Source organism: Moschus berezovskii, chromosome 20 (assembly GCF_049115385.1).
Source record: "Moschus berezovskii isolate FMDL1 chromosome 20, NW_MosBer_1.0, whole genome shotgun sequence".
Taxonomy (NCBI): domain Eukaryota; kingdom Metazoa; phylum Chordata; class Mammalia; order Artiodactyla; family Moschidae; genus Moschus; species Moschus berezovskii.
The window spans coordinates 66,465,867-66,491,321 of NC_142479.1; the positions used below are offsets into that span (position 1 = coordinate 66,465,867).

The 25,455-nt window shown below is 60.3% G+C and overlaps 1 protein-coding gene across 6 annotated transcripts; it reads left to right on the forward strand.

Annotated features, from left to right (window-relative positions):
* RHBDF2 (rhomboid 5 homolog 2) lies at positions 1-24,613 on the forward strand. 6 transcript variants are annotated; one of them, XM_088829316.1, is made up of 21 exons: positions 32-101; positions 2,943-3,085; positions 3,564-3,716; positions 10,658-10,854; positions 14,912-15,077; positions 15,968-16,110; positions 16,604-16,799; positions 16,883-17,086; positions 17,958-18,086; positions 18,461-18,573; positions 18,728-18,922; positions 19,940-20,051; positions 20,271-20,345; positions 20,532-20,693; positions 21,021-21,130; positions 21,421-21,484; positions 21,577-21,671; positions 21,874-21,949; positions 22,084-22,184; positions 22,351-22,504; positions 23,207-24,613. In XM_088829316.1, exons 5-21 carry the CDS (start codon positions 14,934-14,936, stop codon positions 23,624-23,626), a joined length of 2,493 nt encoding a protein of 830 aa, XP_088685442.1. In that variant the 5' UTR covers positions 32-101; positions 2,943-3,085; positions 3,564-3,716; positions 10,658-10,854; positions 14,912-14,933; the 3' UTR covers positions 23,627-24,613. The 6 variants fall into 6 exon arrangements, with proteins under 6 accessions (XP_055264491.1, XP_088685442.1, XP_088685441.1 ...); XM_088829315.1 differs by lacking the exon at positions 3,564-3,716 and adding an exon at positions 7,853-7,938; XM_055408514.2 differs by lacking the exon at positions 3,564-3,716.
* The last annotated feature ends 842 nt before the right edge of the window (positions 24,614-25,455 follow it).

The following is a 25,455-nucleotide window of genomic DNA, read 5'->3' on the forward strand; positions in this document are numbered from 1 at the left end:
GGAAGAGGCGGAGCGCTGGGGCCCCGCCCCCGGGAGCCACTACCCAGCGGCCGGCCGGCGCAGCTCGGAGCGGAGTCCCGGGGACTTGGGGCCGCAGGGAGGTGAGCGCGGGGCGCCGGGAGGGGCCTGCTCGCGGCAGCTGGGTGCCGGGCGCCAGAGGGGCCGCGGGGTCGCGCCCGGGGCGGCGGTGCGTGACCGGCGAAGGGGCCGGCGCTGGCCCCACGTGGGCCGATACCGGAGGCCGGGGCTGGACTGGGACGGGCCCCTGGACTGGGTCTGCCGACCGCTAGACTCAGCTCGGATAAGACACCTCCCGGGTCCCTGGGCCACGGGTCACCAGAGGCGGGGACAGGATGATTGGGCCGCAGCTTAAAGTCCCAGGAGGAAGAGCTGGGGAAAGCCCCAGGGCAGGACCGCGCAGTCCCGCCTCGCCCCAGAAGCGCCCGGAATTCAGACCTTCCCCGCCCCTCCACTTTCTCCTGGGTGAGCGGCAGCGGCCGGGGCGGAGTTTGTTCGTCCTCGCCGGGGTGGAAACAGGTGCCGCAGCCAGGCCGGACCGGAGCTCAGAAGTTGGACCCAGGAGTCCTGACTTCTGGATAGAGGGGCTTGGGAAGGTGCCCCCCCAACACCTTCTCCGTTCCCCCAGGGTACTGCGTTGGGTTAGAGAAGAGTATGTCTCTAGAGTTTAAGCCCCTAACTCCAGGGCAGAGGGGAGCCCGGGGTGAAAGGCCAAGGGAGAAGGCCTGGAGTTGGAGCCTAGAAGGGAGTGTCTGAGGAGGGGCGGGCTTGCGGACTGACCCCCCACGTGGACTGTCTGCTCTTTCCCAATGGCTAGCCTTAGGACCCTGTGTGGGTGGCATTTGCTGAAATGTAATGGGTCCAGCATCTGTGTTATGTTACTGTCACTCACTGTAGGTGATTCAGAACAGAGTGGAAAGCGAGGCTTCTTTCAGAGCCGTGATCCTCACACGGGCCTGGGGGAGCGATTTTGCTGCCAGGGGACATTCAGCAGTGTCTGGAGACGTTTTGGTTATCACACCTGGGGGTGGGGTGGGGAGGGTGAGTGTTGTGGCTCCCAGCATCTAGTGTGTAGAGGCTGGGGACGATGCTAAACATCCTGAGGTGTGCAGGACAGCCCCCTACCATGAAGAGTTACCCACAGGGAAGTGTCAGGAGTGCTGTGCGGAGCTTGGCCTGGTACCCGGTCCATCAGGTTACTTCTCACTGACTGCCCCTCCCTGCCTCAGTTTTCCCAGGTTAGAGGAGGAATAAACCCGAATGAAATAAACCGTAAGAAGGCATGAGGGCCGTCCTGTCCTAACAGCAGGCCACCCTTGGTGCCACCAGCCTCTTCCCTACTTAAACCCCAGGCCCTGCATTAAGCAGTTCTGGGTGCCATGGGGGAGGGGCTGGAAACAGGGGCTCTCTCACAGCTGGGTGCTGGAGTGCTTCACCCCCCAGGGCACCTCCCACACCGGGTGAGCCAGGGCAGCCCTGGGGGTCAGACATCCGCACAGTGTGGAGGGTGGGAAGGGGGCGAGCTCTGTTCTCAGAGACTGCCCAACCCTTGATCGCTGGGCTGGCCTGGATGCCTGACACCATGTGACCGGCTGTCATTTTCCCTTCTGAACCTACTCCTAACTCCTCAGACACTTATACCAGGAAAATAACATCCGAGGAATAACAGGACACATTCCTTGCTGCTTCGCAGTCTGCTTCCCTCCGGCAGTAAAAAGTTCCATGGTGGCTGTGGGAACTCTGGGTGAGATGAGAGACCCAGGGTGGGCCCTGATGCTAGTGCAGCGAGGCCCCCCCTGCTCCTGGTGTTAGCAGAGCCCCAGTGAGAGATGGGGGTCATCGGAGCCACAGGCCAGGGGGTTCCCTGGTAGGGACAACTCTGAATTAATTATTTGCGTTGGGCTCCCCTCTGTGCAGGGAATTGCAGCAGGGGCTGTCAGAGAGAGGGCAGGATGGGATGAAGCAGCCGTCCACGCCCAGGAGCCCAGGCCCCCTCACTGCCCTCCCTGCCCACTTCTTGACAATCTCCATTCCTACGCCCACCCTCCATCCTGTTTACTTGTGGTCCCTGGCCTCCTGACCTGGGAACCCTGGTGGGGTCAGAGGGCAGGTGGCAGTTTCTGGTTTGACTTTTGCCCTGGGGGGCTTCTTTTAATCTTTTAACTTTAAAAGGCTGGAGTGAGGCTTTCACCTTTTCAGCTAAAACAAAAACAAAACAACCTGTAATAGTGACCTCCCATCTTCTGTGTGCCTCTGAAGGCACAAAGCAGCAGTCAGACTCACACAAAGCTGTTCAGGAAGTAATCAGCAGGGCCTCACATTGAACCTGGGCCTCCCCTTCCCAGGTCCAGCCCTAAAACCCTGTGCCACCAGCTGGCAACAGAGTACCAGGTGACTCCTACCTCCCTTACTCATTTCTGAGTTGCAGCAGTACCTGGTGTAACACGCATGGACACACACACACAGGCACACGCTCACCGCCCAAGGTGGGGACTCCTGGTCCTCTAAGAGGAGGAATGAATCATGCCATAAATGCACTGTGGGGATCTCTGGGGTCCAAGCCCAGCTCCGGGTCAGTGGTGGTGGCCAGACTTCTCTGCAGGGTGTGTGACTTGCTGCGTAAACTCTTCCCCAGGCAAGGCCTCAGATGAGAGCAGGAAGTCAAGGGATGGTATGTTTGTGCCTGTGACTTGAATGAGCCATCTGGCACTTCCCTGTGGGTTGGGATGAGGGGTGGCGGGATTAGGGTGGCCCCAGCCCCCTGCCTGCCCCCTTGTGCAACATCGAAGGAGATGTACACTCCAGACTTCAGGTCCTCTCGGGTCTCCGTGACGCCCACTTTGGAGCAGACCTTAGCATTGCCCTGCCCACCCTTGGGGATTTCCAGAGTGACCTCACGCCTCTGCTCCCGGTTTCCCATCCAGCTGGGCCAGCCTGGGGGAGAAGTGGTGACCACGGTGGGGAGGCTGCAAAGCAAGGGCTGCTTTCAGGACCAGCGTAAAGAAAGCATTTTCTTCTCCGCATCAGAGCAGTACAGACAGCCGCCGTGTCCACGTTCCCTCGTTCAGTAAGTTTATCTAGGGACCCAGATGCAAGGCTTGCGGTTTCAGAGCCTTGGGAAGGCACATTCTGAGCCTTCCAGGAGAGTTGTTCAGTCGCTCAGTCGTGGGTGATGCCATCCAACCATCTAGGAAAGTGGCTGGTGCTAAGTGGGCAGCACAGACAAGGTGGGCCCATCAGAGATGCTGGCCGGGGGGGTGGGGGTGGCAGTGGGAGGGGGTGATTCCCAGCTGGGGGAGCCAAAGAGCAAGGCCCGGATTCTGGCAGGTGCCTGGGCTATGGGAGTGTGGTCGGTAGGATGGGGGAGGGTCACTTAAATAGTCTGTGCCTCAGTTTCCCCAGCGGGGTCACAGTGGTCTGCCTGGGAGGATTCCAGTGGTGGTCCATGTGAAGCTTGGGCAGGTGTCTGGCTGCACGAGGAGCGTGGTGAGGAAGTAGCAGAAACATCACAGTAACAGGGACATGTCTGTGTGCCCTTGGGACAGACTCGTGGTGAGGCCAGAGGTCTTACCTCATGGCCTGTTGGGGGGACGAGCTGAGAACAGGCTGTGGAATGGCATCGTGGCTGTGTCATCCTCTAGAATTAGCCGGGTCCGCGGTGGGGGACCTCAGCGTCCTGGAGGCCACGGGAATGGAAGGTGGGTTTTGGAGGGAGGGAAGGGAGGACCAGGCTGTGAACTGCTGGCCCCCACCCTCCAGCATGTGCGTCATGTTGCTTGGGGCGGGGGAGGGGGTTGTGGAGGCCGTGACCCTCAGCCTTGCTCCCCGCTGGCTGGGCTTCCTGGAGCCGGGAGCCAGGCCAGCTTGGCTTTCTCTGCCTCCCACGTGTGGCCCCAGAGCTTGTGCCACAAGGATCCTCAGTGGTCGTGCCCTCTCCTGGTGGCTCTCCCAAGGTCCTGCCCCCGGTGCAGACCCCAGAAGGCCTGGAAGAGAAGGGCGACCTGCGCGGGACTGGGTAGAAGCCGGCCTTGGAACTGCAGTCTGGCCCAAGCCCTGGCTCATTAGCTGATGGCTTTATCAGCCAATGACAATCGTGAGATAAGGACAAGGATGAGAGAATGTTTGTGAAAGCCCTAGATAAGCTGGGAAGTGCCACCAAGCGTTAGATGATGTCATTTCTACTTGGGGGGGGCGGGGAGGGGCTCATGACTCAAAGGCCTGTGCACCCCAAACTCGCCCCCAGCTCCTGAGTCACCACCCTCTGCCTGCTCTTCTGCCACTTTACCTCACCAGTTCCCAGAAGACAGGAGGCCACAGTCCCACAGCCTAACTGTGTAACCCCGGACAGGTGCCTTCACCTCTCCGAGCCTCAATTTCCCCACCTGTCAGAGATCTGTTGCCTCTGGGGTGCTTGGCTCAGATGTAGAAACCAAGTCAGCCATGGTGGTGGAGGCCAGCCAGGAATAAAAGGTTGCACGTGAACCCTTCACCAATTTTCCCAGGCACTAGGCACTCACCATCTCATGTCACCTCTGCTGCATCACCCCATTTCACAGCAGAGAACACTGAGGCTCAGAAGTCATAACTTGCTCGGTCTCCCAGCAGGTAGGTGGCCAAGCTAGAGTGTGAGCCCCCTCAGCTCTCATTTCTCGATAAGAGGACTTCAGTGGCTCCAAAGCGAGGTGGAGAGATGGAGCTGGTAATGCGTGCGGAGAGCCCCTCTGGACCGAGGGGCCTGGCTGGCCCACGTCCACGTGTCCCAGAGCCCTTGCAGCAGGCGTCGGGACTGGGGCCAGCTTCTTCCAGGGACGGAGCAAGCCCCAGGGCAGGATTCTGGGAAGTCTGGTTTATTAGCTCCTTAATGACTGTTTACAAGCTGAAAAGTGTTTGCCTGGCATCTTGGCTCCGTGCTAATGGCCGACCCCAGCCTCCAGGAGTGAGGGGCACCTGGCGCCCTGTCCTGAGCGTGTTGAGGTGAGCGACCCCAGGCAGCCCAGGGCCTGACAGTGGGCGAAGTGCTTAACCTCTCTGTGGAATATCAGGCTTTGTCCCTCGGCTCCCCAGACTCCCCAGGGTGACCCCTAGGTGACAGAGCCTCAGATCTAGAGAGGCTCCTTAGCCTCTTATGCATAATACACCGAAGCTCAGAGACGCCAAGTGGCTTGCTCAATATCACACGGAGCTCAGGACCAGGCCTCTGACCCCGTCTCCCCAAGTGGGACAGCGTTCTCATTGTCTGGAGCCAGGCCACAAGGCGTGGATGGAAACTGGGTGGCCTCCACCCTCGCGAGCACAAGACAGAGGCCTGCTCTGTGTGCCGGGGTTGGTCGTGTCTGCAAATGCCTCGGGGTCTGGGAGTCCCCGGCAGGAGGGACGTGGGCCTCTCCTCCTCCCCAACCTGTGTTGCACCCATCCCCCCCCACCACTGAGCATGTGCTAGGTCCTACCAGTTCCGAGGACCAGTGTAAACCCAGCTCCCAGTACCTGAAGATCCCAAAAGAGGCAAAATCCTCACGAGTGTTTGGAGCAAAGCCTGGTTCACTCCAGGTCTGGGTCAGTGTGGTGCCCAGCGGTGCATGCCCCCCCCAACCCCCTCAGGCTTCCTCCTGTGCCCTGGTATCCAGCCTGGATGGACCAGAGCCTTCTGGCTGTGCTCCGGGAACAGTAGAACCAGGAGGGAATAGACCACCTTTCCAGAGGAGGCCAGGCTGCCGGGCAGAGCATCCCAGGACCCAGCCGCTCCATCCCTTCCTGCTGTTGTCCTTGAGCGGCCTTTGACCCCCAGCCGCTGGAGGCTGCTGCTTGTCTGAGGTCTGGAAGGTCTCTGCCCAGCTGCTGTCCCTGATCTGCTTCCATCAACAGCTCCTGGAGGCCAGGGATTCCCAGTGGGGCCTCGGGGAGGGCACCGTGGTGGACAAGGCACAGCATCGTGGTCGGTTGGGGCCATCTGGTGGCATTTCCCTCCCAATAATGCCTGTCCCCGTATGTCACCAGGAGCAGCCCACACCTTCGGATGGGGGGCCGTGGGGCTTGGGCAGTTCCAGCTGGTTTGTGGAACTGGGGTCCCCACAGGGGATGGGGCATTCACGTCTCTGCCAGCCAGCCCCCCACTGGTGTGTGGTCCTGAGCAAACCTCCGGGTGGTACAGGGTGGGGGCTGGGAACACGGCAATCTGTCCTCCTCACCCCTACACGCTTTTGGCAGCAGCCTGGAGCCCGGCGCCCACTTCCTGAGTCTGTGGTCGGCCATGACTCCCAAGCCACTTTAACCGGGTCACCGGGAACCCGAGCTGTTTTCGGATAGGGAAGGTCACCAGGTCCTTGACCCTGCACTCAGGTTCTCTATCTTCTCAAGTTTGAGCGAAAAGCAGGATAAATCCGGGCCTCCCTGGGCCAGGGCCCTCTGTGAGTGGGGCCTCTCCCTGTGGTTGGGGCGCCAACCCACAAGTGGTTTCATTTATCCTCTCCGTTGGGGGGAGCTGGGCTGAAGGGCGGCCTGTGAAATAAGTCTGCCGGCTGGTTCCCCTGGGGAAGTGGGTGCTTGCCAGGAGGCAGGGGGTCCCAGGGAGGGCTCCCGCTGGCCTCTGGAGACAGATGGGCATCCCCTCCCCACTCTCCTTCCTCTAACTCTGATGGTGGGGTTTGCGGCCCCCACCTGGGACACCTGCCCCCCTCCCTTTTCATCTGTCTGTTTTTGGTCTTCCTGATCCTGGCTGACCCTCAGCTGGCCTTCTTGGCTTTTTTCTGCCAGGCTCTCCTATCCGCACTCACTCTTGCCAGGGCAGGGAGACATTCAGGGTGAGTCACTGGCTGCTCGGGCCAGTGTGGGGCCGTGGGTAGGGAGCCCTGCCAGGTGGGACCTTTTACATAAGCTGCCCCTTGCCGGGCCTTGCAGCAGCCAGAGCAGCCCCCCGCTTTCCCCCCGGCCCCCACCCCAGGTCAGCAGAACCAGGGCTTTCGCTGGGGGATTGCACACTGCCCAAGGGCCTGCTTCCTCCTTGCCGCTTTCTAAAACCGACCCAGTTCCCAGAATGGCTGTGGGGAGGAAAAAAGCGGGTTTCGGTTTCTGTGACAGGGAAGCAAGGGTGGGGGAGAGGCCACTTCCTTGCCCCCCGCCCTCACCCCGACATCCTGTGATTCAGCTGGGGGGACAGTCAAGACCCAGCCGCCTGGCCGCCTCCCTTCCCTCCAGACTGCTCGCCCGCCACCAGCTGGGGGGCCTCTGGGCCAGATGGAGGTTTCTTCTTCCTCTGTTCAGAGGGCCTGAGGTCCTTGCTTTGGGGGCTCCCCTAACCTTCCTGACCTTATCTCATGGTTCAGAAAGCCCCTCTCGGGAAGGGCTGCTCATCCCTCCTCCCAGGGCCCCCTCCCTCCCCTGTGTCCCCATGTTTGGCCACACGCAGGCTGAGTCCTTGTGTCCAGTTACCCTGCCTGCTTCCGGCTCAGGAGGTCCTCAGAGCTCCAGGGGATGTGGAAAATCCATCCACTGTGAGCAAGACCCAGGGGTGGCTTCAGAAACCTGCTGGTGTGTCGGGCGAGTGGGCAGGTGGAGAGAGAACCAGGACACCAGAGCCAGACTCCCAGGGATGGAGCCGCACCTGGGGGCAGGTGGGGCAGGGACAGTGGGCCCGTGCAGCCTGGGGCAGGGACACCTGCCCTGGTAGGGCTCCGGCTGGGGACCCACTGCGGGGAGGCCTGGCTTGCCCTGGCTGTGGCTACCAGGACAGGGCTCAGCTGGCAGTGCCCGGCCCCGCCCTGTGGGGAAACCGGATTCCCTGGCGAAACCAGCGCGCAGTGTCTGAGTCTGCATTTCTGCCATGTGTGTCTGATCCTAGGCTATGGCTCTGGGCGTGGAGGCGGTGGGTTTCAGACCCTGGGTGTACCTTGGGCTGACTTGAACTCTGTACTGCACTTGCTATAGGTATGTCCCCCCTACTCTAGGCTGGACACCCTTCCTCTCCCCAGGCCCCTTTAGGGTCTCCTGGGTACCCTGGGACTGAAGGCCTTTTTCTGGGACAGGCCCCCACTAAGGCCAGAATTTTTATGGGCAGGTGGCAGTGGTCCAGCCAGGTGGGTGGGGCCCTCAAACCTCCCCACCACTGACCCATGGGCTGGATGTTGCGGCAGGCCTGGGGGGTCTCAGAGAGCAGCGGATGTGACTGGGTCAGGAGGAAGCCTGGTCCCAGGATGTCACAATTTCCTCTGCAATGAGCAAGCACTTTTGGGGCGCGGGAGATAAGCATTGGGCGGGGCAGGTGCTCCCAGCGCTCCAGCACTTTTTCTGCCATCTGGGCTCCTTCACGCCCTAGACTTGGGTTATGGCGGGTGCCCAGAGTCTGTCCCCAACCCCTGAATCTACCCCAGGCACCTGCCACCCCCAGCTCTTCCCTCCCTGAGTCCGGAGGCAGGGGCTGGGCTTCTGGTGCCCCTGCCCCTATGTCTGCATCAACTGAGGGCATACCCCCTCGACAGGGGTAGAGTGACTGGGGCAAAGTGGTGTTTTTATGCCCAATATGTGGGCTGGAGGATGTCATGGCAGGTCATCATTTTGTCCAACCCCCTTGCTTAACAGAGAAGGAAACTGAGGCCGTGGAGGTCACACTGCTTACAGGTCAAGGCTCTGGGCACCACGCTATGAGGACAGTTAAATGACTCCACGTGAAAATGCGCCCCCGCCCTGCCTCTGCTCTCCGGGACTGGCCACTTCTCTTTGGGATGCTAGGATTTCCCTGGGGTGTGTCCAGTCCCCCCCTGCCAGCCTTGGATTGAGTCTGCCCTTCTTCTCATCAGGAGCTCTGAGTCACCCAGGGATCCAACTGTTTGGTGACCTTACTGAGCTCAGGCCTGGCAGCCCTGGACTCGTCCCCAGCCTTCCTCTGCTGCCTCCCCTCATCCTTGGTGGCAGTTTCCCAGGGCGGTGCCCACCTGGTGCCCTCTCACTGCGCCCTGGTCCCAGGGGCGACCCAGTGGGAGAAGTTTCTGTGCCAGGGCCCCAGGCGAGGCTGTTGTCATGGAGCGGTCCCCTGAGTGGTGCCAAGTGGCGTCTGAGGCTCCTGCCAACAGCCCGTCTGCCTTGGGGTGCGGGTCAGAACTCCCCACACATGGGATAGAAGGAAGAATGCCCAAATCTTGGTCAAGCCTTAAGCAGGAAGTGTCCCGGGCCCCCAGCTGGGCCTCAGATAGCTCCCTGGCACCCCCTCTGTACCCAGAGCTCTCATCTGCAGTTGTAGGACTGGAGGTGAGAGGCCCTGCTCAAAGCCAGCGGACTGCTGCCCTGGGGAATTGGGGGTCCCAGGCCCTCCCCCAGCCTCCAGTTCACCCCATGGCAGCCCCTTGGGCACCTCTGGTGGCCCCAGGCTGCTGAGGAGCACAGTTTGCAAAGTGCTGAGATGTTCAACCAAGTTTCTCTCCAGGCTGGACTCTGCTCTGTCTCCCTGATAGGAGGCTCTCTGGCTGCCAGTGTACTCCCGATTTAGGGAGAAGGGGCGCCTGTTTCCAAAGAGGCCTCAGGCGCTATAGCCAGAGCAGCCTGAGTCCCAGCTGCTCCCCTTCCTGGCTGTGTGAGCTTGGGCAAGTTACCCAACCCCTCTGAGCCTCCATTCTTAGTCCACAAAAGGTAGTTGATAATGTCTACCTCAGAGTAAGTTTTGAGGACAGAGTGGGATAAGGCCTGGCCCACCTGGGGCCCTGACCCAGTCCTGCCCCCAGCGGCCCTCAGGGGCTCCATCAAGGGGCCCCTACTCTGCTACACCAGCGTGTCCTCTGTGCAGGACTTCGCAAAAATAAAGGCATGCCCTCAAGTTGTTCACTATTTTTTCTTTTGGCCTCAGCACACTGCACGTGGGATCTTAGTTCCCAACTAGGGATCAGACTCTCACCCCCTGCACCAGAAGCACAGTCTTAACCCCTGGACCACCAGGGAAGTCCCACGAGTTGTTCACTTTTTAATCCTTTTATGGTGTGTGTGTGTGTGTGTGTGTGTGTGTGTGTGTGTGTGTGTGTGTGTGTGTGTGAGTCACTCAGTTGTGTCTCTTTGTGACCCCACAGACTGTAGCCCGCCAGGCTCCTCTGTCCATGGAATTCTCCAGACAAAAATACTGGAATGGCTAGCCATTCCCTTCTCCAGGAGATCTTCCCAACCTGGGGACTGAACCTGGGTCTCCTGCATTGCAGGCATAGCTTTCACCTAAACTGATTGTTAAAGAGCGGAAACAACAGCAAAACACGTCAGAATCCTTTAAACACTGCCTTGAATATCTGGCTTTGCCTAATTGAAAAGAAGTCTTGATCAGAAGATAGCCAATAATGCCTGCATTTTTAAAAGTTCAGCGTTTCTAGTAAAGTTCTCTAAAAACAAGAAAAGAAAGTAGGGAGCGTATTGATCATGGTTCCCAGCCCAGAGCACGGGTCTCTACGTGGCTTTGTTAGGTCCACGCCCAGAGGCCCCTGGCGTCCAGGCGCTCTGAAGAACCTAGCTCATCACCACAAGGGGAGAAGAAGAGAGGGTTATTTCTTAATCCCCCACCTTTGAAGCTGGTGGAATTATCCCCATTTTATAGATGAGGAGACTGAGGTCAAGAAGATGGACAGATGCATTGGTCCTGACATACCCCCTTGAGCCTGCCTTCCCTTCCTTATAGGCTGTGAGCACCAAGGAAGCAGCCCTGCCTGACCTGGAGTCATCTGTCTGTCTTTCCATCTGTCTCTGCATCCAGCCACCTCTCCACCGAGCTGAGACCCCAGAGCATCTCTGCAGAGTGAGGAAAGGACTAGAACATGCTCTAAAGTCCTCAGCATCAAGATCCAGGGAACTGCAAGCTCAGCCCACAGCCTGAAGGTAGGAAGCTGGGTAGCCGAGTGGCATGGGCCCCAGGTACCAGTGGCTTTCCTTGCTTGCTTATCTGACTTTCAACAAATATGTACTGATGCTACCCGTGGCCCAGCACTCTACTGACAGTAGGGAAGCAGCTGTGAATGAGGCAGAAAGAGGGAGATGAGCAGGGTGAAGTGACGGAGAGACGCATGGGGTGGGAGGGTGCTGCCTCAGGCAGTCAGGGAGGGCTCCTTGGAGGAGGTGGCGCTCAAGCTGGGACCAGAATGATGAGAAGGAGCCACCTGCTGTGCACAAGTGCTAATCTGATCTGGGGAGAGCCAGCAGGGTCCCAACCAGAGGCCCAACATTTATGGAGCACATACTTGCAACTGTTTTTTAACCGCCTTTATTGAGATATAGTTCACATTTAATTTATACAGTTCACATAAAATTCACCTACTTTAGGACATTTTCATCATCTCAGAAGGAAACCGCAAGCCCTAAGCCATGACTCATTCTTCTCGCCTCTTCTGGACTTGCATTTGGACCCCTGGAGTATGTGGCCTATTTGTGTCTGGCTTCTTTCATTTAGCGTAACGTGCTCCAGATTCATCTGTGTTTAGCCTCTCAGCGAGTCACTCCTCTTCGTGGCTGAGTAATGGTCCCTCGTGTGGATTTAGCACATTTTGTTTACTCATTTGTATGTTTTTTTTTTTCCCCCATAGATTATAGTACACTTTTTTAACTTTTATGTTATATTGGGGTAGAGTTGATGTATCGTGTTGTGTTAGTTTCAGGTGTATGGCACAGGGATTCAGTTATACACGTACCTATATCTATCCTTTTTCAGGCTCTTTTCCCATATTGCAGAGGTGTTTTTTAATTGCGCTGGGTCTTCGTTGCTGTTCACGGGATTTCTCTCTGTTGTGGTGTGCGGGCTTCTCTTTGCAGCGGCTCCTCTCATTGTGGAGCACAGGCTCAGGCGCACAGGCTTCAGTCGTTGCAACGTGTAGGCTCGCTCGTTGTGGCTCAGAGGCTCTAGAGTGCAAGCTCAGAAGTTAGGCTGCACAGGCTTAGTTGCTCTGCGATATATGGGATCTTCCAGGACCAGGGTTCAAACCCGTGTCCCCTGCATCAGCAGATGGATTTTTATCCACTGTGACACCAGGGAAGACCCATTGCAGAATGCTGAGCAGAGTTCCCTGTGCTATATAGTCGGCCCTTGTTGATCGTCTATTTTGTATATAGTAGTGAGGAGGAAGGAAGGAAGAGGTGTGTGCTCAGTTGTATCCGACTCTTTGCAACCCCATGGACTGTGTAGCCCGCCAGGCTCCTCTGTCCATGGGGTTTCTCAGGCAAGAGTGCTGGAGTGGGTTGCCATTCCCTTCTCCAGGGGATCGTGCCAACCCAGGGATCGAACCCGCGTCCTGTGTGTCTCCTGCATCGGCAGGCGCGTTCTTTACCTCTGTGCTACCGGGAGCCCCAGATATAGTAGTGTGTGTGTTAATCCCAAGCTCCTAAGTTATCTCTCCCTCTTTCCACTTGTATTTTGATGAACGTTTGGGTTGTTTCCACCTTTGAGTTCCAGTGAACATGGAGCTGTGAACATTCCTGAACGAGTGTCTGTGGATGTGCCTCCTAAGTGCGTGTCATGCGTGCAGTCATGTGATAGGGATGTCTCTTTAGGAGAGGGGGTTATTCCCCCCCATAAGGTGAGGACCTCGGTGACCAGTGGTCAGATGCAGGTCAAGCCCCGGGCCACCCAGCTCCTGTCTGTGCTTTTGACCATGTCCCCCCAGCACTTCCTAATAGAGCTTGGCAGGTGTAGGGCAGTGGGGGACCCCAGGTGGCCTGATTGGGGTGAGGGTGGGGACCAAGGAGGAGACGAAGGGGTGAGGGGCCTGGCGGCCCCAGTGAGAAGTTTGGACTTGGTTTTAAGTGAGAACTGGAGATCCTGGCCTAGTGTTGAGCATGGTATGATTTGTGCTTTTATTTTATTTTATTTTTTTGATTTGTGCTTTTAAAATGCGAACTCTGCCACCGGGTGGAAATGGTCCTGGGGTGGGGGCTCGAGGGGCAGCAGGTCAGGAGGAGTCAGGAGGCTGCTGGGACCCTTCAGGTGAGAGGCAACGGTGCCTCACCTGGGGACCAGGCAGGGTTGAGGAAGCAGGCAGGCTCGAAACAAAGGTGGCTACTGTGTTGCCCTGACATCCGGTACCTTGGCCACATGTGACCACACCCCGATCAGAAGATGGATGTGAGGGAAGAGAAATCAGACCTGCCCCAGCAGCCTTGGGATGCAGGGAGGGGAAACAGCAAAGGATTTTAGCAAGACAGAGGTCACAGGGCAGAGTGAGACGTGAAATGGAGAGACTAGTCAAGTCAGAGGGTGTTCGTTCTGTTGGGTCAAAGAGGGTATGGCAGTCAGTGGCACCTGTGAGGATGGAAAAGCCCCAGATGGGGGTAAATTGCTACTTCCTCCTGGCTGGGCCATTTGGAAAGTTCCACTGAAATTCAAGACACGCTTATTCTTCAGTCCAGCAGTTCCCCTTCCACTGTTTGTCTGTTTTAAGACTTGGAGGTGGTGCTAGTGGTAAAGAACCTGCCAGTGCAGATTCATAAGGAGACCTGGGTTCAATCCTTGAGTCGGGAAGATCCCCTGGAGGAGGGCATGGCAACCCACTCTAGTATTCTAGCCTGGAGAATCCCCATGGGCAGAGGAGCCTGGTGGGCTACAGTCCATGGGGTCACAAAGAAGCGGACACGATTAAAGCGACGTAGCATAGCGTAACACACATGATGTAGGCAAGGGTTTTCCTTAGCACTGGACACAAATCTAAGCAACCGTCAGTCTGGAGTTAAGTAAGTCTTGGTACATTCCGTTCTTAGAAACCTTCCCAGTCTTCAAGACAGAGCAGGTAGACCTGTCTGTCTGCATTGACAGAGAAGGATATCCCTGCTGTAGAGAAACGATAGAAGTGCGTGTGCAGTGTTAAGTGGCCTTCCCTGGCATCTCAGTGATAAACAATCTGTCTGCCAGTGCAAGAGATGCAGGTTTGATCCCTGGGTCGGGAAGATTCCCTGAAGAAGGAAATGGCAACCCACTCTGATATTCTTGACTGGAAAAATCCCATGGACAGAGGAGCGGGGTGGGCTATAGTCCATGGGGTCTCAGAGTCAGACACGACTTAGCAACTGAACAACAGCAACGAAATGTTAAGTATTGTGTCCTTTTCCAGGTGCAGAGAAGCTCCTGGAGGCATGTGCCCACCAGGCTCTTTCCTGGAACACGGGGTGGCAGGCAGGCCAGCAGTTCACTGTCTTCTTTAGTCATCTGAGTCTTTTTCTTTTGCAATGCTCGTGTATCATTTTTATCATTAAGATGTAATATTCTCCCTTTGTGAAAAGAAAAAAGTAACAGACAGATGGCAGTTTCACTTACCTTTGAAAGAGGAACTTGGCAGTCCGGGGGGACAGGGACTAGCCCGGTGGCTTTCTCATGTTCCCAGGAGTTAGGTTGGACCTTCCCTTCCTCGCTCACAGCCCAGGGATTCCTTCTCTGAGAACCACCCGCTCCTGCACAGCTGTGGGTCCCTTGTTTGTGGGCCGCCTGGAGCCTTCTCCTAGTCCTCCCCAAGCCCTGCCCCAGGGACAAAGGCAGGGCCCTTTGTCCAAGGAATCTGCCTTCCGGCCCCCTGGCCTGCTCTAGCCAGACTGATGGGCAGGCCAAGATCACAGCCGCTCTGCATCCCTGGTCCTCACATTCCTTTCTGGGTGTGGTCCTCGCCTGAAGTAGAGAGACCAGAAACGGAAGGAGGTGACAAGTTGGGGACCTCCCAGGCTCCTGCTGGCCTAGAATGCAAATGAAGGGTGAAAATAGACCTTCTCACCATACCCCACCCCTCCCGATGCAGTGTGCTGTGCGTGGTTTAGTATCCGGAGTCAGTTTTGAACCAACTTTCCACGGGTTCTCCATCTGGGCTGCCTGCCGTGGCACGCCCTGACACCCTGCACTGTCCCCGTGCTCCCTCCCGTCCTGCCGCCTCGACAATACATGTGTGCCCCCTCCATTTCCCTCCAGCTGCCCCGCCCCCTCGCCCACCATGGCCTCTGATGACAAGAATGGCGAGAGGGTCTCCTCAGTGTCCAGCAGCCGCCTGCAGAGCCGGAAGCCACCCAACCTGTCCATCACCATCCCTCCACCCGAGTCCTCGGCCCCCAGCGAGCAGGCCAGCATGCTGCCCCAGGTAAGAGGGGCCCCAGCGTGCCCCCTGGCACCTTCAGGGCAGTTTCACTTCCTGGAAGGGGGCCCTTCCGGACCTGTTGGAGCCCCTGCCATAGGCTTCACCCCCTCCTTCCTGGCCCCCAGTGTCACTGGGAGTGGCTCCTGAACTCAGGAACTCAGTCTTGTGGCTGGCCAGGGAAAATAAGAAACTCTTGTCAGTCCCACCCGGGACTTGGCTGTTCCCAGCCGCAGTCCTTCTCTTATTTATTCATTTTTATTTGGCTGCCCCAGGTCTTCGTGGCAGCACGCAGGATCTCGTTTCCTGCCAGGGATTGAACTTGGGTCCCCTCTGTTGGGAGCACAGAGTCTTAGCCCCTGGACCACCAGGGAAGCCCACCGGCCCCCGGCTGTTCTATGGGTGGTGGACTGTCTGTGACTCAGGGGAAGGGACTCCCCGACTCTCAGCGCTGCGCTCATGCAGGAGGACGGGGATGAATCACCGTTGCCAGCATCCCGACCAGCACTCCATAAAGAGTCCATTGAGAACCCACTGCTCACAGCATGGGCTCCCGTGCAGTCCGGGGCCCCGGGGAGGCGGTCTCGTGCCACCCACGCAGCCAAGGGCACTTTCAAACATGCAAAGCTGGGCCAGCCTGCGGCTTAGCCATGGCCAGGACCTAGAGACAGGACCCTAGAGACCTAGAGAAGATGGGGAGCTGGGGAAGTGAGTGCCGGGCTCCCAGACACACTAGAAAAGGGCCCATTTGACCCTCAGAATGTGAAGGCGGCTCGGGGTCAGCTGGGGTTGAGGTTTGCCCTGTTTGAATTTTCAAATCAGGAGCCAGAGCAGAGGCAGACGGGGAGGCTTGGGGCTCCACGGAGTCACAGCCCGTCTCCCTCTCCTGCCTCCAGGAACCCGGAGGGCAGAGGCCCAGGAACCCAGCCCTCCTGAAGAGCGTCAGCCTCCAGGAGCCACGAGGGCGATGGCAGGAGGGTGGCCCAGAGAAGCGTCCCGGCTTCCGCCGCCAGGCCTCACTGTCCCAGAGCATCCGCAAGTGAGCACACGTGCCCCCCGCCCCCCACCAACATGCCCCCCCAAAAAGACACCCCCCACACCCGATGGACTTGGACACTCCAGGGCCCCAAGCCCCTTTCCGGGAGGTGTGGACAGGCAACCCATGTTCCAGGCGGGGGAAACTGAGGCCCGGGCGGCTCTGTGCCTGGCAGGAAGACTCGGCAAGGAGGCTGCAGGGGGTCATGGAGCTGGGGGTGGACCCTGTGTCACAGAGCAGCTCCCCTGGGCCTCCCGAGGTCAGCCCTCAGGCCCTGGACTTTATTCCCCCTCCTCTGCCATCCAGTCCCTGGACACTGAGTCGGGGGTCAGTCTGCCCCTCCACCCCCCGCTGCACCCACACGTGTCCTGTCCCCTCCCACTGCACACGCACGCACACACGCACACACACGCGCCCTGTCACCTCCCACACACGTGGCCTGTCTTGCTCCTGCCGCCATGGTGACACGTGCCCTGTGCTCTGTCCGCCCCCGCAGGGGCGCGGCCCAGTGGTTCGGGGTCAGCGGAGACTGGGAACTGAAGCGGCAGCACTGGCAGCGCCGGAGCCTTCACCACTGCAGCGTGCGCTACGGCCGGCTCAAGGCCTCGTGCCAGCGCGACCTGGAGCTCCCCAGCCAAGAGGCGCCCTCCTTCCAGGACACTGAGTCTCCAAAGCCCTGCAAGATGCCCAAGGTGGGCTCCAGCCGGGGACGGGGCCATCAGGGGACTCGGCCCAGCGCCCGGCGGCCTCTGCTGACTGCCTCCCTCCCATCCAGATCGTGGACCCCCTGGCCCGAGGACGGGCATTCCGCCACCCGGACGAGGTGGACCGGCCCCACGCCCCGCACCCACCGCTGACCCCCGGGGTCCTTTCCCTCACCTCCTTCACCAGCGTCCGCTCCGGCTATTCCCACCTGCCCCGCCGCAAGAGGATCTCTGTGGCCCATATGAGCTTTCAAGCTGCTGCAGCCTTGCTTAAGGTAAGGACACCTCTGCCCGACCCGCTCCCTCTCTACCCTATCCCAGGCACCTCCGTCTGTGCCAGGGCAGTGGCTGCTCCGGGATCCCTGGGTGAAGGGGGCTACAGCCCTGCAGGCAGACTCACCCTGCTTCTCCCTAGTGCGGGCAGCTGGTTTCTGCACCGACACATACGCAGGAGAAATAGGAAATGAAATGTACAGGCACCGCTCCCTGACCCATGTTTGCGGAGCCCCCGTTACATGCTGGGCATGGGGGCACTGCAAAGAGAATTGAGCCAGTGTCCCTGCCCTGGAGGAGCCCTCAGCTCAGGCGAGGGGAAGATGTCACCATGCGGTGTGACAGGTGCTGGGGCCCGCCCAGAGGAGGGGCTGCCCCGTCTTGCCCAGGAGAGGAGCTGATGTCAGAGAGGGCACTTAGGAGATATAAAGAAAGTTTCAGCAAGAAGGGAACAGCATTCTCAGTGGAGGGAATGGCCTATGCAAAGGCCTGGGGGTAAGAGGCAGTAGCAGGTAGTTTTAGTGAAGGGTGGTCACGAGAGGAATCATGGGAGGTGGGATCAGAAAGGTCAGCAGGGGCCCCGTGTGCTGTGCCAGGAAGCCTGAACCTCGGGAGTAAGGGTGCAGGGTGAGTGGTGGGGTGCCAGGTACCCAAGCCCGAAGGTGGGAGGTTGCCAGGAGAAGTTGGCAGCCAACTGTGGAGAGAGTACTGTGTGCAGGCCGGGGGAGGAGCTGGAGCCCAGTCCTGGCCTCTGCAGACGTTCCTGCTCTGCGCGGGGTCCCACTTCCCCGGGCGGATGGACTTGACACCCCTTTGGTATCGGGGAAGGACCACCTCCCCTGGGCCTGACGCCCGTGCCTCTGCCCCGCACAGGGGCGTTCCGTGCTGGAGGCCACGGGACAGCGGAGCCGGGTGGTCAAGTGCAGCTTTGCCTATCCCAGCTCCCTGGAGGAGGACGCGGTCGATGGGGCGGAGACATTCGACTCCTCGTTCTTTAGTAAGGCAAGCACGGGGTGTGTGGGCCCTCGGGGTCAGGGGGCTGGGGTGGGCAGGAGCTGGGGGAAGAGACCCAGCCTCCCATCGTGCTCTGCCGGGAGCCCCTCAGATGTCCAGAGGCCTGTCCTTGGGATGGGGGTGCCGCTTCTTGGAGCTCCCGGGCCCCCCCATCTTTCATTGGCAGAACAAGGGCCTGGGGTGGGGCAGGTGCCAGCCGGGAGAATCACCATCAGGGCCCACAGACACGTGCCCACGCCTCCCTCTCCCCGGGAGCCTGTGCGGCGTTGTCCTACCCCTGAATTGGGCCGCTGGGGTTGCAGGGCGGGGGCAGCGGCCCCTCACACTGTCTCCTTCTGTCCCCGACTCCACCCCCACCCCAGGAAGAAATGAGCTCCATGCCCGATGACGTGTTTGAGTCGCCCCCACTCTCCGCCAGCTACTTCCGGGGGATCCCGCACTCAGCCTCCCCAGTCTCCCCTGAGCAGATCCCCCTGTGAGTTCCGGGCAGTCCTCCTGGTGGAGCCTGGCGGCAGCCCCAGGTGTAGAAGCGGGGTGGAGGGGTTCCCCAGATTGCAGGTCCCTCCCAGAGCCCGCCTCGTGGGAAGGAGGGGGTGAGGGTACCCGGCTGAGACCTCCGTTCTCACCAGGAAGGAGTCCAGCCGAGCCCCAGTGCCCCCCACCAAACGCGGCAAGCGCATCGCCTCCAAGGTGAAGCACTTTGCCTTCGACCGGAAGAAGCGGCACTACGGCCTGGGCGTGGTGGGCAACTGGCTGAACCGCACCTACCGCCGCAGCATCAGCAGCACGGTGCAGCGGCAGCTGGAGAGCTTCGACAGCCACCGGTGAGCCGCTGGCCGAGCCGCCTGCTCCGAGGCCTAGGGGTGCTCGCTGTCCCAGAGGGCTGCTCCCAGGAGAAGGCCCAGGGAGAGGGGCTGGGAGCCACCCAGGAGGGACCGGGGGGCTTCCAGATCCCCCTGGGCCCTCTCCCAGAGCATCCCTTCTTGTTCACCGAGCCTTTGATGAGCACCTCTTATGTGTCGGGGGAGCAGGGACAGTCCCTGGGGTCACCCTGCGAGTGTGCGCGTCACCCGGGAAGAGTTGTCAAGTGATGCTGCCTCTCCTTGCTTTCTGGGCCCGCTTTCTCCCTGGGTCCCAGACAACAAGCATTCACTGAGTGCCCCGCAGGCCCTGGGACAGCAGAGCAGGGCAGGTGTGGTGGATCAGAGGTGTGGTTAGAAGCGGTGACCCCGAGTGAGGGGCCTGTGGAGAGGGACTGTGTACAAGATCTTGGGGAAGCCAGAGGATTGGGAACAGGCCGTTCTCCGTGTACAGTTAGCAGCAACCTGATAGACACTGAACGCCAGATCACAAAAAATTAAGTGATGGTGTGGAGTGTGTCCCGGAGAAGGAGGACAGGGAGGGAGTGAACAGAGGCTGGGGAGGCCTGTGGTCAGGAGGAGCAGCGCTTAGCTGGGTGAAGAGAGACGGGCAGAGCATCGCAGGCAAAGGAAGCATCATGTGCAAAGGCCCCAGGGCCGCAGGGCACGGGGTGCGTTCCCAGAACTGCAAAAGACGGAGAGGAAGGAGGCCAGGAAGGTGAGCAGGTGCAGCAAGGCCTGGCCACCAGTGGAAGTGGGCAGCGTTAGACTTGATTCCCAGAGCAGCGAGAAGCCACGGGGAGGGTTTCAGCTGGGAGGGAAAGGCTTAGGGGTGCGTGTTAAGAATTGCGGTGGTGAAGGACGAGTCTGAGCAGAGCAGTGGAGGGTTGGGAGCAGGTAAGAGCTGTCGGCAGCTGGCGTCGACAGGCCTGAGGGTTGGAGCGTGAGTCCGGCTCTGCTGACCCGAGGCCCTGCCCGCAGGCCCTACTTCACCTACTGGCTGACCTTTGTCCACATCATCATCACGTTGCTGGTGATTGGCACGTATGGCATCGCGCCCGTGGGCTTCGCCCAGCATGTCACCACCCAGCTGGTGAGTGGGGCTCGGGAAGGGAGTCTCCATCCTGGGAATCCTAGCCTCCCCATCAAGAGGCATCCTTGTGTTGGGCCACCTGGTCCCTCCGAGGCACAGATCTGGCCCAGTCAGGAGGGGCCTCTGGGGTCTGCTCTGCTTTGCCTCTCAGCTCCTTCCTGGAAGCCCTTCCCTGGGACCGAGAAAGCCCTGACCCGCCTCCTTCCGCTCCTCCACCAGGTGCTCAGGAACAAAGGTGTGTATGAGAGCGTGAAGTACATCCAACAGGAGAACTTCTGGATCGGCCCCAGCTCGGTGAGGGGCCCAGGCATGGACGGCATCTCAGCAGGGAGCCCCCTGCCCTTGTCACCCCGAGCTGGGCAGAGAAGGGGGTTGTGTCTAACCTGGAAGCCCCCCTCAGCAGGAGGACCCTTGGGAGGAACGCTCCAGCCAGGTCTGGACCTGAGCTCACAACCGCCTCCCCGGTGGCCCCCTCCCCAGATCGACTTGATCCACCTGGGAGCCAAGTTCTCACCGTGCATCCGGAAGGACCAGCAGATCGAGCAGCTTGCGCTGAGGGAGCGAGACCTAGAGCGGGACTCGGGCTGCTGTGTCCAGAACGACCGTTCGGGCTGCGTCCAGACCCAGAGGAAGGACTGTTCGGTGAGGGCCTGGCCCGCCCCGGCTCCACCTGCCCAGCCTGGGGGAGGGGCCCTTCAAAGGCGGTGTCTACACGTTGCATCCATCCTTCTCTGCCCTCCCTGGGCTCGCACCCAATGTAGGCAGCCTGGCACTGGGAGGGTATCAACTCCCCAGCCCCAGAGAAGTAAAAGCTAAGTCCTGGGAGTGTCAGTGAGGGGTGGGGGTCTGGGAGATGAGCCAGAGACCTGGACAGCAGGGAATGAGCCCCTGCCCTAGAGGGGCCCCTACCCACTCTGATGGGCATGACCTTGTCCAGCCTGCCATGACCAGCCCCTCTCCATCCTCCAGGAGACTCTGGCCACTTTCGTCAAGTGGCAGGATGATACGGGGCCCCCCATGGACAAGTCTGATCTGGACCAGAAGCGGACTTCTGGGGCCGTGTGCAACCAGGACCCCAGGTACCCACAGCTGAGCTCTCTAAGAAGACGGGGCTGAGTGTCATGTAGTTGGTGCCACCCGCGGGGCTGCTGGCCAGTGGGCGTGGCAGGCTGGGGGTGCTGCTCGGGGGGCATGGCAGGCTGGGGGTGCTGGCCTGGGGGCATGGCAGGCTGGGGGTGCTGGCCGCAGGGCGTGGCAGGCTGGGGGTACTGGACGGGGGGCATGGCAGGCTTGGGGTGCTGGCCGGGGGGCATGGCAGGCTGGGGGTGCCGAGGCCCCACATTTTGGCCCCTCCAACCTCTACTTCCAGAACCTGCGAGGAGCCAGCCTCCAGTGGTGCCCACATCTGGCCTGACGACATCACCAAGTGGCCGGTGAGTGTGCGGGGAGGAGGGTGGTCCAGGAAGGGCAGGGAGGCACCTGGCCGCTGCACAGCCCCATCCCTGCTTCGTGCCCCTCCCGGCAGATCTGCACGGAGCAGGCCAAGAGTAACCGCTCGGGCTTCCCGCACATGGACTGCCAGATCCGGGGCCGCCCCTGCTGCATCGGCACCAAGGGAAGGTGAGCCGGCCTGGGCCCCGGGCCCGAGCCCCTGTGTTCCTCCTCTGCCGCTGTCCCCCCTGCCCACTCCGTCCATGCTGTGAGGGTCCCTAAAAAGAGGCACCCATCCTGCCAGCGATGCCTGCTGTGGCCTGGCACTGGACACCGGGCAAGGGATCAGGACTCAGTCCCCTGACGTGCGCCCTTGCCTCCCCGTCCCCAGCTGCGAGATCACCACGCGGGAATACTGTGAGTTCATGCACGGCTACTTCCACGAGAAGGCCACGCTCTGCTCCCAGGTGAGGCGGGGCCCTGGGCATGGTGAGCAGCCTTCGAGCCCTCCCACAGCAGGTGTCCGGTCCCAACCCCCCAACATCAGGGCCTCCCACCCAGCCGGGTCCCAGGGACTGACCGCCATGTGGCTCGCCCCCAGGTGCACTGCTTGGACAAGGTGTGTGGACTGCTGCCCTTCCTCAACCCCGAGGTCCCCGATCAGTTCTACAGGCTCTGGCTGTCTCTGTTCCTCCACGCTGGGTAAGAGGCCCCTCACTGCTCAACCCCAGGCCCCCGTGGTGCCCACCCACCTGGAAGCCTGGAGGAAGGGCCCTGAGCCAGGGCACAACCTGCCAGGCCCTGGTGCCCCCCAAGTGCCTGGCTGGTGGCCATGGGCAGAAGCCGATGCCTGTGTGTCCCCGTCCAGCGTGGTCCACTGCCTCGTGTCTGTGATCTTCCAAATGACTATCCTGCGTGACCTAGAGAAGCTGGCCGGCTGGCACCGCATCTCCATTATCTTCATCCTCAGCGGCATCACCGGCAACCTCGCCAGTGCCCTCTTCCTTCCGTACCGGGCGGAGGTGGGGACTCGGGGCACTCTGGGGACTGGGTGGGGTGGGGACTCGGGGCACTCTGGGGACTGGGTGGGGTGGGGCTAGCCCTGCTACTTCCTTCCTCACCCCACCCCCCACCACCACCCGAGGGACACACAGCCCGTGCCATGTCAGGCTCAACAGTCGATGGACAGCTAAGCTGGGGACTTCCTGGCCAGTTCCTTAGTCTGTTCTTGGGCACAAGGGAGCAGCGATGCCCCCGGGTCATTTGTCGAGATCACCTCCAGAAAGACCTTCCTGGACACCCCACCGCACCCCCGCTTCATTTCTCTCAGTGACCATGACCACTTGCCCACACGCCCCTTAGCTACAGGCTGCCCTCGTGTGGCCGTTCTTGCTAAGAAAGCAGGGTTTATTGATGAGTCCCGCCTCGCGCTCCGGGCTGGTTCAGTGTCTGTCCCCGCCACGTGCGCTGCCCAGAGCAGTCTGGCTGTCCTGCTTACTGCACCAGCTGTGCACATAGGTGTTCCACGTCTGCAGGAAGGGTGAGCAGGACGAATCCAGCTGGGTTCCGGCAGCTCTGTCTGCACCTCCCCTTGCCCCTTCGGCCCTGAGCTTCGGGGTCCCCACCCTGGGAGGGGCTCATGGACAGAATGACCCGGGTCCCAGGGCTTCCGCCCGGTGCCTGAAAGTGACTGTGTCCACGCCCCACCCGTCCGCCCGCCCCAGGTGGGCCCTGCAGGGTCGCAGTTCGGCCTCCTGGCCTGCCTCTTCGTGGAGCTCTTCCAGAGCTGGCAGCTGCTGGAGCGGCCCTGGAAGGCCTTCCTGAACCTGTCGGCCATCGTGCTGTTCCTCTTCATCTGCGGCCTCCTGCCCTGGATCGACAACATCGCCCACATCTTCGGCTTCCTCAGCGGCCTGCTGCTGGCCTTCGCCTTCCTGCCCTACATCACCTTCGGCACGAGCGACAAGTACCGCAAGCGCGCCCTCATCCTGGTGTCGCTGGTGGTCTTCGCCGGCCTCTTCGCCTCGCTGGTCATCTGGCTGTACGTCTACCCCATCCACTGGCCCTGGGTCGAGTACCTCACCTGCTTCCCCTTCACCAGCCGCTTCTGCGAGAAGTACGAGCTGGATCAGGTGCTACACTGACCACATGCCGGGCGGAGCCAGCGCAGCTGCTCCCACCCAGCTCGGAGGACGCAGGGACTGTGTCTGGACCGAGCTGTCCACCTGCACAGCGCCCTGCCCACACCCCAGAGACCCCGTGGGGCTGGCCCTGCTCCCAGGAGCTCCCTCCCCCAGGAGAGGCCAAGTCCAAGGGGAGACACTCCTAAAGGTGGGCTTCTTGAGGGGCCAAGGCCCCGCTTCCTCAGGCCAAGGCTGGGGGACACTCAGAGCCTGTGCATCTCTGCAGCTCAGGGCCCAGGCCCTGACAGACCTCCCCACTGCCCGGCTGTCGGGACCTCTCCTGGGGGTGGGCTCCTTTCTTCCAGGGCCCTAGACTGCTGCTCGGCCCCTACCTCCGGCTCTGCTGGTACGGTCCCCCCCCATCACCGACCCATTACTGTGAGTGAGCTGCTCCTGGGGACGAGGCTGGGGTTCCCGCCAGGTTCCCAGCCCTGCCTGGCCATGGCCGCCTGCCTGTTGCCCCTCCCCTCTCTGCCCTGTGAGTCCATGCCCGGCTTCCATCAGTGGCCCATTGAGCCTCCCCATTACACTCCTGGACCAGACCTCGTGGGAGAGGCTTTGGCCATGGTCTGGGGCAGAGAAGGAGCAAAGACGCAGCTGGACTGTGAAGCTGAGAGCCTGGGCTGTTATCCAACAGAAGCTGAACCCGCCAACTCACCCCAGGGTCCCCAGGCCCTCCCAGCCAGCCCTTCCCCTCAAGTCAGTGTTCAGCCTCCTGGGGCTGGACTGATGCCAACCAGCTCACCACCCTCTGCCTCACTTCTGCCAAGAAAGGGGCAGGGCCATCCTGTGGACCTGCACCCAGGGGTTGCCCAAGGTCAATCAGGACTTTTTTTTTTACCAATTTATATCATGGTCCTAATTTTTTGAAGTAACGCTAACTTTGTATGGACAGTGTCTGAAATGGATTAAATGATATTCTTTAAGAAAGGATTAGCTTTTGACCTGAGGCCTCAATGAAATAAAAGCTGGAACTTTACTTTGGGGGTGGGGTGGTGGGGGTCAGCCATGAGGAGCAGGGGGCAGGGGCGTGGCCTAAAGGGACCGTGGAAGCTTGGGGGACTTTCGAGGGATTTGTTAGGGGCTGAAACCAGGTTGGGGTCCCCTGGAGGGTTTCAGGAGGTGTGCTGAGATGATCCTGGTGAATCCTTGGACTCCCATGGTGCCCCAGCCCCAGCTGCTTATAGAGATGGTCAGGGGCCCGGCTGGGCGGAGGGGAGGGCCTGCCTGGCAGAAGCAGTGCTGGGGGTGGGGGTGCAGCTCTTGGCCATTCACTGCACATCCCTCCAGCCTTTCACCCCACACCTGACGGGGTGCAAGCACGGTTACTGTGGGCAGGGAACCTGGGGCCCTGGGGTAGTAGGATAGCTGGGAGGTGGCCCCTGCCCTCTTCTCCCCCCGGCTGCCCCCACCCCAGGCATGAGGACCAGAAGGGGCAGTCCTGGGTCTGGGGGATAGGGGCTCCTTTGGTGAGGATGCAGAAGCAAGGCTGCAGGATCCCTCCCACAGTCCCCAGTTCACGGACCCAGCACGTGTGGGTGCAGTTTGGATGCAGGGATCCGGAGGGCCTGGTGTGGACAGAGAGGAACACACAATACTCACACCCAGGAGGGCACCTGGACTGGGAGCAGCTGCCCCGCCTTCTCTTTATTTCACCCATTCTCCCCGCTCCACCATCCCCTGGGAATCACCGTCTCTCTTCAGACCAAGCAGAGCAGGGGGACAGCAGGGCAGAGAAGGGGACCAACGGGGACAGGGCAGGAGCCCCCGACTGTGGGCTCCCCAGGGGG

Bases quoted from the DNA above. Each gene is read 5' to 3' on its own strand.
- RHBDF2 (XM_055408516.2), top strand. From the start codon at position 14,934: ATGGCCTCTGATGACAAGAATGGCGAGAGGGTCTCCTCAGTGTCCAGC. The intron at 18,574-18,727 runs GTGAGTTCCGGG...CGTTCTCACCAG, and splicing joins TCCCCTGAGCAGATCCCCCT to GAAGGAGTCCAGCCGAGCCC. The intron at 22,185-22,350 runs GTAAGAGGCCCC...GTCCCCGTCCAG, and splicing joins TCTCTGTTCCTCCACGCTGG to CGTGGTCCACTGCCTCGTGT.